The sequence below is a fragment of the Apus apus genome, chromosome 8 (genome assembly GCF_020740795.1).
Source record: "Apus apus isolate bApuApu2 chromosome 8, bApuApu2.pri.cur, whole genome shotgun sequence".
NCBI lineage: Eukaryota > Metazoa > Chordata > Aves > Apodiformes > Apodidae > Apus > Apus apus.
In genome coordinates, this window is record NC_067289.1 from 21,924,792 (window position 1) to 21,942,280 (window position 17,489).

The 17,489-nt window shown below is 38.6% G+C and overlaps 1 protein-coding gene across 1 annotated transcript; it reads right to left on the bottom strand.

Moving 5' to 3' along the window:
- Nucleotides 1–804: 804 nt before the first annotated feature.
- On the bottom strand, nt 805–17,478 carry SKIL (SKI like proto-oncogene). Its single transcript, XM_051626231.1, has 6 exons — nt 15,580–17,478; nt 10,725–10,822; nt 9,173–9,411; nt 8,718–8,959; nt 8,057–8,281; nt 805–5,325 (listed from the first exon to the last, which is right to left on the bottom strand). Exons 1-6 carry the CDS (start codon nt 16,684–16,686, stop codon nt 5,164–5,166), a joined length of 2,073 nt encoding a protein of 690 aa, XP_051482191.1. The 5' UTR covers nt 16,687–17,478; the 3' UTR covers nt 805–5,163.
- Nucleotides 17,479–17,489: the final 11 nt, after the last annotated feature.

The following is a 17,489-nucleotide window of genomic DNA, read 5'->3' on the forward strand; positions in this document are numbered from 1 at the left end:
ACACATACAAACACTTCATCTCAAGATACATAGAAATCTTAGTGTCAATAATATCTTTATGGAGCTGGAAGAGCTTTAGAAAATGGACTGTCAGTGGGGGGCAGCTATTAAGAGCAGTGGGAGTTCTTCTAACAAGTCTCAGTGCAAACAGGTTTTACCTTACTGTAATAAAAGCAAGGCAGGCTCTGTCCTCATTATATAAGGTCTGTTTCTAAATGCCTTCCAAAAAGTCAAGTTTAGAATTCAGTATTCAAAAACACTACAAAGACAAGTGTTCTGACGTTGCAGTTCTTTATTTGTTTTTGAATCCACGATCTATACAGGTATTTACAAGGCATGAAAATGGATAACAGCACAAAATACAATTGAGGTATAAGCTAAGAGCACAGTATGTCATGTTTCAATAAATATAATTCAAAATTTGTAAACTAAGTGACCAGATAGATGCCTCTTGTTTACTAAAACCATATAAAATATCTGTTAAATCTCACGTGAGGTAGAGGACAGTTTTGTGTGTCATGTAATGCAACCACAGCAACTCTAACAATAAGACTGTACATCATTGGCAAATATTAAAAATTGTTGAATGCACTGGTCGTTTTCACAGGTTCTTACTGCTGTATCAGAATAGTCATTCAACCTGTTGCCTTGAGCTAACACAGACTCTCTTGTTTTGCAGCTACTTTCTGTAACCGGAGATAATCATACTGGCATGTCAACATCAATAAATACTTTTGAGAGTGAGTATGAAAATGCAAAAACAGATTTTTGTCAATCACAGAAAGCAACATAATGGCAACAACATATTTTAGACCAACTTTTTATTATTTTCTAGGTTTAGTTTAAATACAGTACAGCTGTGCTTTCCTTTAAGTGAGGTATCTATATTTGAAGAAAAAAAAAAAATGGATGTTGTGACATTTAATCAATTATCAAATAGCAAAATTTTACACCATTTGTTTGCTGCGCTTGATGAAGTGCTTAAAACTCATTTTTCAAGCATTTTCCAACTGAACCACTAACCCTGAAAGAAACCATTTTCTAAGTAATGGAGACACACATAAAATCGTCGTGCAATTTGTCAGCAATAACTGCTTTCACAAGAGCTAAAAAACTGGATGTCTTTTTTTAAATAGAAATATGCAACAAATAGAAAATTCTACAAGCTTTCTGAAATGAAAACTGAGGATACTCACACTACACACGTAATGAGCAAAAAGAAAATTGCATTTGCAGCTTTCTGCTACTTACTATTGACAGCTTAAATAAAATTACTGAAATATTGCAAGAACAGATTAACAGGTAAGTGTAATTAAGTCTTCTGTCAACTTCCACCATGTTACAGAAAACTCTGCTGTGTGGATTAATTGCATGAATTAAGTGCAGAAAAAAATACAAACTTATATTTACTGACAATCAAAATATATACTCTACAAACAAGTGAATTCTAGGAAGCTGACCATGACAGCATTTCAAGGCCAACTTCACAACTAATGCTAGGGAAGTCTTCCAAAAATTCATAACACATTCCACCTATCCCCTCCCCCAATATAAAACAAAAACGTATGAATAAAATGTTGTGACTTCTAAAATAGGGGCCAAACCTTATTTTTTCAGGCCACCAGAAGCTTTATGCTCCCACTCAATTTCTCCTACTTCACTAATTGCATTATGCCTTTACTATATACAAATGATTTCACAACTAAGCTATCAATATAATAAATATAGGAAAAAATGTGAAACATAACTACATTTATCTAAATACTCAAACCAAATAAGCTTTACAAAAACTAGAACACAAATTCAGGTAAGCTTGGAGATTTAGATAAAAATCTCTTTTGTCTAGGGATACATGGCTACATTGTGAACAAGGGTGCTTTCAGACTGCCAAAATTAGGAGAGTTTTACTCTCTAGCCTCTTATATTTTCTTGTTGATTACATTACACAAAGCATGTGAAACTTCTTTTTTAAAAAAGTATATGAGCAAACTAGATATTCACTTTGATACCTACTTACTTTGTTCCAAAAGGTGCACTAGGCAGCTCTGATCTTGGTCCAGGTCTGATAATGCAACTTCCAAAACTACGGACAATTTTAGAATGTTTTTTTTCTGACAGGCTTCATGTCACAACTATCTGGGAAAACTATTTCCTGCCTGAAAGATCAGCAAGCAATAACTGAAGACAAAACAAATAATAATACATAAAATGAGCATGCTGTGACTAAGAGGACCTAAGGACAGAATTAGTTTCTACTGTTAAGTGTGCACTTAAGTGAGGGCCCTCAAGTGTGCATTCCAAATTCCTATATTAGGCTGTAAAATTGACCATTCAATATAACTAGCATAAGGTAGTGAAAAAAGGTCAACATAGATTTGCTCTAGAACTTATACAGTATTATGTACAATTCACTAAAAAACTATCTTTCAAAGACTGTGAACACACAAAATCTATGGCACATTTATGTATACATTATTACTTAAAATCAGTATAAAATTAAGTCTACACATATGAAAATTATTTATGTTATGTAAATAGCCTGAAAGTAATATTTAATAACCTTAAGAGGATTACAAGTAATTTAAAATGCATCCTAACTTTAGATTAACTAAATGGAATATTTACAAAGCTCCTTTTAAAGTAATTTTAATAAATGCTCCGTTAGCTTCATTTTTAGCCAGATGTTTTAAAACAATCAGGAGGCCTTACCTAAAACTTCATAGAGCTGCTTGAGTTCTTGTGACAATGAAAATATCAGTTCAGACTATGGCCACCAGCATTTCATTAGTCTGCAGCACAAGGCAGTTAGGAGCTGGTTGAGGGATGGCTGAAGTGCTGGCTGAGGCAGAGGAACTCGGGCTACTCTGCTGCTCCACTGCCACTGCTGGAGACCAACCAGCAGCAAAAGGGGGAATCTGAGCAGAAGTCACATCATACAGACAAGACCCAAATGAGAATGGAATATACAGGATTCTAATACAATAATCCCATGAGGATCCCATACATTCAATGGCTAAGCTATAAATCCTGTGGTAAATGAGTTACTGCAGCTGTATTAAGTGAGTCTGTATGGCCTTACCTACACTGCCCATCCAGCAAGTCTGGTTCCAAACACTGATGCTGAAAAACAACTAGAAATGGTCTTTTTTGTTCCTTTGATAATTCCCCAGTGCAACTTTTCAGTATCCCATACTGGTGTTTTCTAGCCTGCCCACCTAGCTAATCTTATGTAGGTTCTGCCAAGCAGCTTGGACTCCTTTGAGCTCACTTCTTCCAATATTCCTGCCTACTCTCCCTACAGCCATGTTTTTGGTGGTTGTTACAATAAAACACTCAGGTTTTTTAAAGCAAGTGGTGCATACACAACCAGAACCATTAATTTTCAACACCTTTCCTTCCAAACCAGTGCTATGCTGCAAAGAGAGGCTTTTTTCTTCTCTTTTTTCTTTAAAGCAATAATTTGGTGATGGAAATTTTGTATTTTTTTACGTTTTATCATCTAAACTGCTTTAATTGTCAGTGTAAATATGACCAAAAAATCCAAAACCAAAACCAGATACAGCCATAAAAGAATCATCCTGTGACTCCATGACATTTAATTTACCACCTCATTTACCATTCAATTTAAAGATATGTGCAATTTTATCTTTCTCTGTGATATTCAGTCCTGTTATATCACTAAAAGATTAAAAAAAAAGAACTCATAAGTTTTCATTTTTACTAGTTCAGGAAAAAAAAAATTAAAAATCAATGTAGGCTTCTACTGGTGGTTTAATCCAGAATTAACTGAATTACTAAGAGAATAGCAAACTTAAGCACCTCAAAAAACAGAAGCTAAAGCACAGGTTAAAGTTACGTAGTGAAATACTAGAACTACCAAAATATTCCTAGTCACTGACAAAACCAGCTAACATCTGTCAGCTGAATCAGACTTTCTGGAGAGAAGTGCAAAAAAAGTATTTCTTCATCCAACTTTTTAGTCATGCGTTTAATCCACTAGGAACCAGACTGCTGAAGTACTCAAACATTATATATACATAAAACAGTAATTCTGTACAATAACACATTTTCAAATGTTGTAGCTTAACAAACATGCTGTATTTCTTAATTCATGGTAACATTACCACGCCATTCAAACACAGAGACTATCAAAGTGGTTTTCAAAGTGCCATATCTCAGAATTTCACTTTTTAAGCTATTGTCACCATGTCAGTTAAGGCCTTTTCTATGTAATGAAGGAAAAATCCACAAGTTGGCCAGAAGCTCCAAGTGTGGAGGCTTAGGGTACTAATACATATTCTTTAATAAATACTTTCTTCAAAGCATTACTACCTGAAAACCAGTTAAATCAAGCTTTCTTAGTTTCTAGGAAAAGCTCCACCTTTAAGCCTTTTATTAATGTTTCTTTCACACCTACTATATAGAACAAAAGATGTGATTTTTTATATCCAAGGATTTCATTGCAATTGTAAATTTTTTAATTTACAGAAAAACCCTCATGTTTTTTTTCTCCAGCATGGCAAGCAAATGCTGGCTCTAAAACTCTTCAGATTGATGATGAGCTGTTAAATAGACAATATTGAAAAGATCGGCTTGACTTCACACAATGAAATTATGGGAAAATTTCACACTGGTAAATCACTTTTGATGACCAAACATCAATCATAGTGGCAATTTTGGGTATTACCTTATGGATGAAAAGCTGCCTTTCCCCAGTTCAACAAGACATAATTCTCACTGAAACTCAAACTGTTTTTCACCTTGAAGAAATCAGAATGTTTTTAATATACTTCTATAACTGCATGTGCAATTGATAGCAAAATTAAGATCACATATATTTTTATCAGACAATGTTAAAAGTTTTGGAGTCCTCAAGACTGGATTAGAAATAGACAGAAACTGGTCACTCTAAATCAAGAGTTTCGTATTTTCCGTTGTTTGAGAAAAACACTGGTAAAAATAAATCCAGATTTTCACTGGTTAGGGAAATCTAAAAACGTATACCTACCTATCTCTACTTATTTATATGTATCTTCATCTGGCCTTGCCTGGGAAATAGAAATCTGTAGAGAATACTTTTTTATCACACAGAAACTGCTCGCAATTCATTCAAATCCAAAACACCCTGTTTGAAGGACACAGTCATGCTTCCACTTCCAATTTCTATTTTCCTTTCCCATTTTTTGAAGATTTCAAGATCTGTAGCTTCAATTCCTTTATCATCATCTCCAGCTTTTCCCTTGCCTCTCGTTCTTGTCTCAGTTCATCTTGAAGCTCTTGTCTATCTGCCTCTGCATGATCCAGCCTCTGCCTCAATTCTGCTAGCTGTAAATAAGAGAAAGAGGCAAATTTTAGCAAACTTACTTGTAACCATTAACTATTCATTTCAAGACAACACTGACGACCACCATATGCATCAGATAAAAATATTTCTATTCACCAGTATTTATCAGCTCACCTTCTAGTTACCAAGAATTATGCAGTTACCTACTACACCATAAGCAAATGACATCGATGTGAAATTGCATAAATGTCACACTGTAACAAAAAAAATGGGAAAGTCTAATTTTCAAACACACATAAATTTTAACTATATGAAATGTCAGACTAGACCTTGCCAATAAAACATATGATCTGTTAGGAAGATGTCTGATGATGTCTGCATCAAACACCTCACAAATACCAGAATAAATAGCACTTTTTCATTTCCCTGGTTGATTTCTCTTACCTGACAAAATATAACTTCTCTATTTCAAAGCCTGGATGCATTTCTAGAACAAAGAAAACCACCAACACTGTTTTCTGATACCCTTTAGCATAAATGAAACAGAACAATGAGAAATGAGATTCAGAAGGTCTTGAATATAACTGCCTGGGCATTTATGTGGTTGTTGAAATATAAACGTGTCCACACCATTTTGGTGGTTTTGGAGAAACACCACATTCAGTGGACCTTCAGCTCCACTTAAGTATACTAAGAAATATTGAAATGGTTCTTAGAAATATTTAAAGGGTTCTTAGACACCAGTATTTGGCTTGCAAATTAATGCAAGTCTTCTGAGCCCACGACTGCCATGAAGTGAACTGGTGCAGTACAACAGTGCCCACTGCCTGCAAGTTACAGCATGTCCTCCATGAGCACATCTCTGGTTGAGTTTTGATTTCCATATCTAAAGAAAGGCTTCAGTACTGGTTATCCTGCCCTATTGTGACTGACAGGGTGAAGCAACAACTAAACTAGACAATTCGATAAAGAAGTCAAAAAGGGGAAGAAGGCACTTGGTGCATCTTCAGGCAGGCCTAGAAAGAACAACAGGCATTAAGCAAGTTCCAAATCCCATATTATTAATTTTGTTTCACGTACAAAGAGGGTTCCTCCCAGTCCACAGTTCTCAGAAAGGGCAGCAACTGCTTCATGAAGACACTGCACTAAGGCTTTTTTTAAATGCTATATACACAGTTTGGGAAAGTTACTTGGTTAACTCAGGTACTTCTGACAACTGCTTGGAACCCAGGGTCCAAAATGTATTTTAGACATGATAAACAGAGAAAAAGTTTCAAATTACAAGTTCCAAATAGCTCTACCACACAGGTAATAACACAGTAAGCTTTTGTGCAAGGAACATATTTAAGCTTTCAAAGTCTAAGTTCAAATGAAACAACCAACCAGCCTCCTTGGGGAACAACCTATGGGTTTTACCCTCTAAAGAAATAAGTTACACCAGCCACATAAAACATGCTACACATGATTATCTTCATAAATTAGAACATGTTGTTACTTGCTATAATAGGGCTTGTACCAGATGTTTAGTAAATCAGGCCTTAGTCAGAGGATTATTTCTGGCAGCAAAGGTTAGGAATCTATGGAGTGGGATGTCATGAAACTACAGAGAAGGATTTACAATGTTAGTCTCTGCCCTACTCCCCAAAAATACCAAAACCTGTCTCTCAAGTACTGCCTGTTTCTCAGACGGAGGCAGTGAGAACAGGAAATACACACAGCTATGATCAAATGACCACAAAGCCTCACTGAGCTTAAGTTTCAGATTTTGTTTACTTTAAAAAAAACCGTGAAGACTAGTTTTTTTGTGTCACAGTACCAAATACATCAATACACATTTAATAGTAAGCATAAGTGGCTTTGAAAAAGGGCATTCCAAGGCTCCCTTTGACATTAACTGGATTTGCCCCACTGGAATAACATAAATAACATCTAACATGAAGAAAGCAATACTGAAAGTTAAAAAGACAGACAAAAAAAAATCTCCATAGGTTTTGACACAGAACTCAAGAGGCAGGGATGGAAGACAAAAATCTTTTCATTTCCAACGGAATCCTTGACCAAATGTTTTGGTGCAAGGTGGCTCATGGAATCACAGAATCACCAAGGTTGGGAAAGATCTTCAAGGTCATCAAGTCCAACCATCCGCCCTACAACCCCCAACCACTAAACCATCTCTTGAAACACCACGTCAACCCGTTTTTTGAATGTCTCCAGGGACAGTGTCTCCACCACCTCCCTAGGCAGCCTGTTCCAATGCCTCACCACTCCTTCTGTGAAGAAACATTTCCTAATAACCCATCTGAACCTTCCCTGACACAACTGGACCCCATTTCCTCTTGTCCTATCGCTGGTCACTAGGGAGAAGAGCCCAAAACCCACCGCACCACAACCTCCTTTCAGTTAGTTGTAGAGGGCAATGAGGTCTATCCTCAGCCTACTCCTCATATACTGCAGAAAATTCTACCACCAAGGAACAGAGAAAACAGCCAGATTTGTTATTAGACCAACAAAAAGGTAGTTGAGAGGTTTGGATTTGTATTGTTTCAACATAAAAGGAAGAAAAAGATGACTAGCTTATTTCTGTAACTAACACTTGGCAGGTGAAGTGTTTCTGTAAGCTGCATTTTATCTCAGTTTCAATCAAGCTACAGGGAAATAAATATTGCTGTCACTGTAATGTCCTTTGGTGTCAGAACACACAGAAAGGATGAAACCTTAGGGTGGCTGAGCAACAGCTTCACCATTTCCTGATACACTAAATATCCTTCTCACCTGTGCTGCATATTCAGCTTCTTTGTCTTTCTCTAGATTGGAGTCACAGCTACACTTCTGCTTCATCACTTGGTCCAGTTTCTTCTCCAAGTCTCTCTGCTCAAAATAAAATTCCTCCATTCTGAGAGCATGTTCTGTTTGCAAAAATTCAAGTTCCTTTTGTAAATTCTGCTGCTCTTCAGTTAATTCCTTCATAGCTTTAGAGTTGCTTAACATTTCCACTTCCTGCAAAGAAAAATCAGGGTCAGATTTACCTTGGTTCTAAGACCAGAAAAGTAAAAAAAAATTTAATATATATCTAAGAACAATGAGCACAAAGAGAGCACATTTATCTACTGATAACAATAGCCTAGTAACAGTATTTGTCTACTTATCACTGGTAGCCTGGAATCCCGTAGCAAGTATTTCAACATGCAGAAATTACTTATACTTCCAGGTACATGGAGCTTCCAGAACCAGGTTCACAACTTCCAGCAGTGAACCTCAGAAGGCAGCAGCTCTGGTTTACCAAAAAATACTTTGAAAATGAAAGAAGTGTATTATCAGAAAACAACAAAGGTGCCTAATTTCTTTTTCCACTAGGATTTTGGGTTTTTTTAAAGTCTTATTTTTTTAAAACTTATCTACAAGCTTTACCCTCAAAACCAGACTGGCACTGTACCATTTGAAGTTGCTGCTTCCTCCGCAAAATAGTATTCAGTTTTTCTTGCTGTCTGATGTAGGTTTTCATGACTTCTTCCATGATCCTTCCCTTGTCATCTTCACAACTGATGTCTTTCATCAGAGTGGGGGATAAGGTTCTCACATCATTGCCTACTTCAACACGGCTAGAGTCTCTAGTGATTTTGGAAGAAGCACGTTCAGATTTTCCACCTCTTGCAGAACGAGTTGGCACAGGTGGATCTACAGAAGAAAGAAGAACACAGTCAAATAATCACAGAAAATTAAACATCCAGAGGGAAAAAAAAAAAAGCAAAGAAAATTGAAGTCTATTAAAAACATCAAAAGATTTTTTTGAAAACCGAAGTGAGATCACAAAATACTAGCTTGGTGCTGAGCTTTCCAAAGTTATGATATAAACATTGAAAGGACTTCATCATAATTTTCACTACTTACCTAAGTGTTTATGCTGCTCCACTCCACTTTTCAAGTCAATTTTTTCCTGTTCTTCAAGAGAAAGCTCTGGATAGGAGGCTGCTTTTTTGTGCTTTCCACTACTGACCTTCTTCTCTGACTGTCCAGGTGGGGATTTAATTACTTCTGAAGTTTTGACTGTTGGTTTTGCAACATCCTTATATTGTGATGCAAGAGATACATTTGGGGCAACCACTTTATCACACATATAAAGGTAGTAACTGAAACAGAATAATGGTAAAATTAAGAGTGAAAGGTGAGGCACAAAAATTCATGATTGGGAAGTCTAACTTAACATGATTTCAAACTGCAACATTTTCAACAAAAAAATAAGCATGTCCTTTTTAAACTTCTCTTATGCAAAAGGAAATCCTAATGACCCACTTAATCTTTCCTGAGTAGATTATCTAGATAAGGTCTTGAGGCTATCGAACAAGAGGATTTTTCAAACATGGCTGATTAAAAAGATCATATAGAAAATGACATCAAGTCTCCATTGAAATGCAAAGAGTGAAATCAGAATGCCACTGAATCCAGACTCACCAGCATTTTCATAATCCTTATATTAGTAATGGAGGATAGGGGAAGTGATCAGTGCAGTGGGAATGAGCATGTCACTTCTGACATAGCAAAGCTGTGTACTCAGAGTGCTGGGTCTTCCTTCTCACATACACTGATCAATCCATCTGGATTTTCACAGCCCCTGGACTCCTGGGAAGATCCCTCTGTACTTCCCTAACTTAGCCTCCCAGCTTTTGTCTAGCACAGAGTGAAAAGACTGCCAGACGTGTTGAGGCCAGTGTCAAGATAATCAGTGTCATAATTGTGTCATGAGTCAAAATTGCTGTCTCAAACACTCTCCTTTCTCCGAGTTCTGAAGGAAGGCACCGACACAAACAGCAAACTGAGGGACCATCACAGAAGTTTCACCATTCCTGTGTTTGTCTGGGGACTACTTTGATGTCTGTGTGCTGCTTTGCTGCTAGCCAAAAGAGTCTGAAAAGCGCACGGGGATGAGGGTTAAGAGTACCTCAAGAAAAACTCTTTCCCTCGTTGAAGCAGATGACAAACTTCACACTGTGTTTCCAAAACCAACTGACAGTTCAGCTGCAGTGTTGTACCAGTGTGGAAGAAAGCCTTCCAACACCTTTTCCAAGTCTTTTTGGAAAGGAAATCAGGTTGCATTCATAGTAAAGAGGCCCTATGCAGCTTTCCACACGTATTCATTAAAGCGTAATATGAAAGATTAAAAATTACCTTCTCTCATTTCTACTCTGAAAAGGGAAATTGTAACACATTTCATTTGTATTGCCAACCAAAGAATACGCTTATGGCACAGCTTCAGTCCTGTATCAAAAACTGCTCATAAGCAGTTAATTAATATTTACACTAAGAAAACACATAAAAAGTTAGGGTTGCAATTATTTCAGGTTGCAATTTTTTTATTTTTTTTTTTCAGCTTGAATTATCTTTAAATAGCTAAAAGTATTTAAATACTTATACATGCAGGGCTTATAACAGGAAATTTAGTTACCTGGGATGGAAAAAGGAGGGTGGCTGAGGATCAGTTTCTGCTTCTTGCTTTATAACTGGATACCACTGTGATAATTCCAGACTCTGCTGTGAATCTGCCTAAAGAAAAGAAAATAAATTGGTAACTGGAAGGCAGGTACATGTTCTTTACATTTTCATAAATGGCATTTACATCATTAATAAATACATATAGACTAGAGAAACTTGGATACTGGGAAATGGAGTACCTTTGTCAGAGATGCAGGGTGAAGCAAGCCACAGAAATTTCTTGAATCTCTCATTTCCCATTATGGGCAAAGTAGCAACATAATTAAAAGAAACTCTCTTTACAAACCTGTACAAAAGCTCTGCAGAGTTTCCATAACTCTGCCAAGGCATGCTAAAAATGTTGAGGAGTAACAGAAAGCAGGAACTAGGATTCCCAAAAGGTTGCAGGAACCTTTTGCAAGAGTATCCACATCATAGTGAGTGACTACCAGATACCTTATTACAAAATAAAACCTGTGAATACAATAGAACAATTACTAGTGTTCCAGAGACAGAACTTTCTTGAGTTGTCATGAATTTTTATTACAGAAGTGAGCAAAGCTGCTGCAGTAACACAACAACTGTTCCAGTTGCAGTAACAAATGAAATTAATGGAGGTGCACCAGAGTATGTAATCTTAAAAACATCCTGTGCATTTTGTATTTGGACAGTAATTCTTATTCTGTTTGTCTCAATAAATGTTTTAGTCAAAGTTACTGGTGATACTTGGTGCTCCACTGCAAAGTGACTATTAATTACAAGTGAAAGTTGTCTCCTCATATATTTAAAAAAATTCATAGCTAATAAATTGGTTCTTAATTTCACTGTATTAGAACAGCCTTGGGAAGCAGGTTTTTGGGTAAGGTGTGGTTGGGTGACCCCAGCCAGCAGCCAAGCACCCACACAGCCACTCCCTCGCCACAACCCCCAGGGGATGGGGACAAAAGTAAGAAAGCTCCTAGGTCGAGATAGAACAGTTTAATAGGTGAAGGGAAGAGAAAAAAAATCAAGTGAAGCAAAAGATACTGCTGACCACCTCCCACAGGCAGACTGATGCCCAGCTGGGTCACCGAACAACATCCACCTTGGATGCCAAAACCCCCTTTTTCTTCTCCTCCTCCCCTAGTTTTTCTTGCTGAGTGTGACATTACAAAGCACAGAGCATCTCTGTTCCCAGCCTATTTGCTGCAGGGCTCCAGCACTGAAACTGCTCAAGCCTTGTTCAGCAGCAGCCACAACATTGGTGTGTTACCAGTGCTGTTTTAGCCACAGATCCAAAGCACAGCACCATGCAGACTGCTATTAAGAAAGTTAACACCATGCCAACCAGACTCAGTATCTTTGAAAGATTGCCCAGTTTATTAAAACAAAACAAAAACACAAACAAACAAAAAAACTATATTTACACACCCTGAAATCAATTGTCACAGAACTTTGTCTCTGGTAGTCAGGGCAGTACCCAACTACACACGTGTGGCTTGCACCAAGGCCTCCAGAATCAAACACCACTTGACCATGACAGAGACCAAATCCCACTGACAACACTCAGATCAAAACTTCCAGTTCACTAAATGCAGCTCTAGCAACGAAACTGAAATTTAACTCCACCCCTGCAGTTCCTCACAGTTCCAACACAGATAGAAAGGAGGAAGGACACAAGGAAGCTAAGCTCTAAAAGAGTAAATTCATAATCAAGCCTTTAAACAAATATATGAGATACAGCAAATAACCTCTAGAAAAATGGCCTTATCCTGACATTTATCAAGTTCATTCTACTTATTCAGATCATTCTAATAACTTAAATAATGGACATATGGTCTTCTACTTACATTACAGCTAGTACACAGTAATCTAATTTTAACTTCTGAATCACTTCTAATCCATGTTATAGGACTCACATATTAACAAATGTATATATTTGCATAAGTAAGTATGTATCAGGTGATCTGTATTTTCAAGTTATCCAGTCAGATTTTTACATTCTCACCAATTTCAACTGAAATAAAACCAGAATCATCTACTCATTAGCGTGCGTTTTGCAAATGAACTGCATAACATGCAACCCCATTTTTACTTAGGAAATAAAATGAAAGATAATCATAAATAAACACGAAGTCTTTCTAACAAGATTCCCTCCTCATCATCCAGGTTAATAAAATACTGATAAAATATCTAACCTCAATATATTTAATTATCTAACCATGTATATTTAATTATCTAACCATGTCTTTAGTTTAGATGCTCTTAAACTATTATTTAAATGCAATATATCCAAGTCAACTTAAAATTAACTTAATTACTCCTACCTAGACCATTCAAAAGGGTTATATTAGAAATGTCTTATTTTTCTTCTAAAACTAGTTGTACAAAGCTATTTTTAAAGGAAAAAAATACATACAGGTAAGTAGTGGTTTCAGCCTCATCACTAAGCCAGTGGTTTTAGCAGAGATGGGATTTATAAAATTACTCAGAAGAAATGTTAATTCTCCACATGCTGACCAACCCCAGGAACTGGTTTGAGAAGCAAGCCAGCTGTAGTGCCACAAAGTCAAAGGGAATGAGGACCTGGTAGCACACAGATCAGCACAGACTTGGTGACAGCTCTCCCACAAAGAGCAGGAGGATGCTACACTGCAGCCTGGAACTCAACAGAAAATTAGAAACCTGGTGGCGATCAAATATACAGCTTGCAGCTTTCTTACTAGCACAAAGAACAGAAAGGAATTGACCTTGTGAGCCCAGCAGGTGAGAGCCTGCATTGTCTGCTCTTAACACACTGAGGGCAGAAGAGTACTTGCAGGGTGAAGTGAGTGAACTCAGTGAAATGATAGGGGGAAAGGCAAGGCACAGGAACTAGGATGCTCTGAGGGGTGTGGGATTTAATTAATAATTTACTAATACTGGATGGACAAAGAGCTAGCCAAGGGCAACCGTTCTTCCTGGGCCCTTCAAGATAACCTCAAGGTGCATCAGCACTTCTGAGGACTGACTCAGCAAAGGTTGTAAGGTAACAGAATAGCAAATGAAACATCCTGCAAATACATTTCCCTAGGAGTGTAAGAAAATAGAATGTCAACATGTGTACCTAATACCTCTCTCACACCACAGAAATGAGGGAAAGGCAAGCGAAGCAGCCCAAGTTTCCATCTGAAGCAGCCCAAGTCTCCCCAGGACAAAGAAACAGAACCTGTGCTCCAACACTCCCCTCTTAAACTCTTCTGATCTTGAAGAATATCCATGAGCCAAAAAAAACCCAACCAAACCAACCAACAAAAAACCCTCCCCCACCATTTTATCTTTGTTCAAGTTTTCAGTCTCTCTCTGATTTCACATGCTGTTCTGTAAGAAAGAACTACACAGGTCTGCAACAGAAGACTCTAGAAAGTTTTTGTATTTCGTTTGCACCAACCAGCCCAGTTCAAATGACTGTTACTGCTCATTTCAGGTAGGGGTTTTTTTCGTCCGTACCCATGAAACTGAAAGGTCTGAAATCTGTGGCTGTGAAAAGGGAAGCAGTATTACAGATATGAACATGGAATACTATTTTCCATTGCTACTTCCACCACACTACAGCCTCTCACCTACACTGGCACTGCAAGGATAAAGACTGACATGCCTTTATCAGATGGAAAGTCTCGTTGCTATCAACTTACCTGTATCTTCCACTACTTCACCACATGGAAGCCTGCCACACTGCAGACTTTTGTGGAAATTTTCTGCCAAAATCCCTTAATTGTAGGCTGGCACAGCTGTAAAAATGCCTGTTACTACCGTAAGCCTTTCTGCAATACTAACTTTGCAGAAGTTTATGCTGAAAGGTGTCAAGTTAGAGCATCCCTTTTTGGGCTCAACCATCTGGGCTGCTGCTGCTGCTGTTCTGAAATCCACCACAAAACATCAAGCAGGCAAAACGGATATATAACCAAACCAGTAGCCATCAAAGAGAGATATTAATGCCAAATACACTTAAAAGGAAATTGGGGCAGAAACCGCTTAAAAATTGGTTAAGTTTAAATTATACCCCAAAACCTCTACATTCTAGGAATGGGAACATCTATAATCATCACTACTGATCTGATGCTTGTCTTATTAAAGTACAAGCTCTCCAAGGGAAAAAATAAGCTCTGTATTTTTGAACCAGAGCACAGACTTGCAGCAGTATTTTAGAAAAAAATACATCTATTATTAACCATTGTCAAGATACCGGCCTACGACTCATTGCTTGGGCTGCTTAAAACCCCCTCTATTTTTGCCATATTTCTCTATACAACTGGTTTAAGCAGAAAGGCACTGCTGAACAAAAAGACTTTGGGATTCTAAACAGCAACTTACGAATGCAGCACTACGCTACATGCAAAGTCATGAGGTGGCTGGTTAGCAAGCCAGGTCACCACACACCCCACGTGTATGGGCTGAAACAAAAACAACAATTGAAGAATTCATTTGTAATACTTGATTTTCAAGCTCGTCTCTGCTTTGCTCAGCTGCTGCAACACACACTGCATAAAACATACTCAAAGGTCAAATGGGAGAATGAAAATTTCCACAACAGCTCTGATTCTTCCAGAGACTGCGTACTTTAGAAAAGAATAAGAACCCACAAGGCCAAACCAGCTCAAAGGAAGTTACTTACAGTGCAAACGGGAGAGAAATGACCACACCTTTTAATGAGAAACGTATTTCCATGGTGCAGCTCTCTCACAAATTCAGCTGAGGCTTGACTTGACAAGCACTCCCCTTTACAAAAGGCAAGCGACGCGCTTCCAGAACAAGTATTTACGTGTGAGCAGAAGGAGATTTGGGAGTTTTACAAGAGTAGATGAACTTACTTTGGATCGAGTTCTTTTCTGATTTTTCTCGCTAAATTTCTCCTTCATTTCCTCCAAGAGGTGTTTGAGTTCCCGCTCCTCCGACGTTCCCAGGTATTTTTGGTTAATATGCAGGTAGCAGTGCCACTTGGCCGACTCAAACCCCCAGTGGCAGGTCCTCTTGTCCGGGGATCTGTGTGAGTGCATCACAAACGTCTGGGGTGAGAACATCCCGTAGCACTCCAAGCACTGGATACATGGGTCATCTGGGGCCAAGTAGAACTGAGGTGCAAACAACCCCTGGCACTTGCCCAGGCATTCATGCTCTACTTCAAAGGCACTGCCAGTCTCTTTCAGTTGGGCCAAGGTGTTCTTACCAGGGAGAAAGCCGCCGTTTTGCGGAAAAGTGCGAGGACGTAGTAGAGCATTGCAGAGTCTCTGAGCATCAGTCAAGGTAATTAGCCCACAGGACGGAGCGTTAAACGGAAGAATTCCCAAAACCTTCAGAATGTGAAGCTGGTCAGAAGTGCACCGTGAGCAGTAGATATACAGCTCGTCACACACCGTGTTGATCTGTTGCAAGGAAAAGTCTCGGAGAACTGAGTTCAACACTTGAGGCAGGCAAAGCCTTTTTTCACCTCCGACTTTAAAACAAGAGATAGATTCCCCCTCCAGCACAGTCTGGGTGAGTTCCGTGGAGCTGTCGGGAGGAATGAGCAGCGGACCAGAAAGTACCTGTGGCGATGGGAGAGGCAAGAAGACAGTGGGTGACATGCTTTCCTGGGAATAACGAGCCGAGAAAGCTGCCGGTCCTCCCAGCGAGCTCTGGCTGCTCAGGTGGAACTGTGCCAAGGTGTGCTTCAAACCTGGATTTAAATTCAAAGGCTCAGATAGCGAAGCACTGCTTGGCTTGGCGGTTTCCCCGTCAGCTTCCACAGGAGTTTCTTCATACTCGTCCAAGTTTTCCTTCTTTATTGTTGGCAATTTATTAATTACAACTCGTACTTTGCTATTGACATGCATTTCCGTCATTGCCTTTTTTAACGGAGGACTCCCGTCTTCCTGGATCCCATTCCTTTTTTGGTCTGAAACCAGACCTAGAGGGAAGTTCATCTGTGGGCTTTCCATTGCTAAACACCAGAACCTGTAATTAACTGAAGACTTGAATGTGCATCTTCCCTCTTGTTCACGCAAAAACACGATTTCAGGTGCTCCTGATTATCTCAGGTACACCAAGCCTCGCACTTTTCAGTAAAGTGTCACTTCTTCAGCCTCTGGCAGTAAAAACTGTAGCCCGTTTGGCATGAAATACCATAAAATTAATAAGGAAGAGGTTAATTTCTTTTTCTTGCAGTTTTATAGTTATTTGTTCAATTTTCTCATATAAAAAAAACAACTGCAATATGTATAAAAAAGGCTTTTCTTCAAGCCTTACCCACTATTTTACACAGTAGTCTTCTACAGTGATTGAGTAAAAAGCAACGCTTTGATGCAAGAGTGTCCATCCTTGATCATTTTTTTTTAAATATACTGTCTTCTCAGCTAAGTCTCTATTTAAATATTAAAAAAAACCAAAAAACAGGCCTCAGTCTGAAGAATGGTGATATCAACGCACCCGATCCCAAAGGCAGCTCCAGTTGTTTGAAACCTGTGTTCAGCGCTCTTCAGCTCCCGGGGACCACACGGAGTCTGCAGGGCTTGCTTTATTGTGCTGCCAACTTCGGGATTTCACCACCACCACCGCGCGAGGGGCTCCGGCGGCTCTCAAATAAAAGCCCAAATTAAAGGCTGATCCAGATCACCGGCCAAAACTGAAGGTCCCCTAGAGAGTCACCGTTCGCACAGATGTCACGGGGCGTGTGTCAGAGTTTTCCCACCCCCAGAGATCAGCAGGAGAGGTAAGATCCAGGCCAGCGGCTGAACGCGTGTCT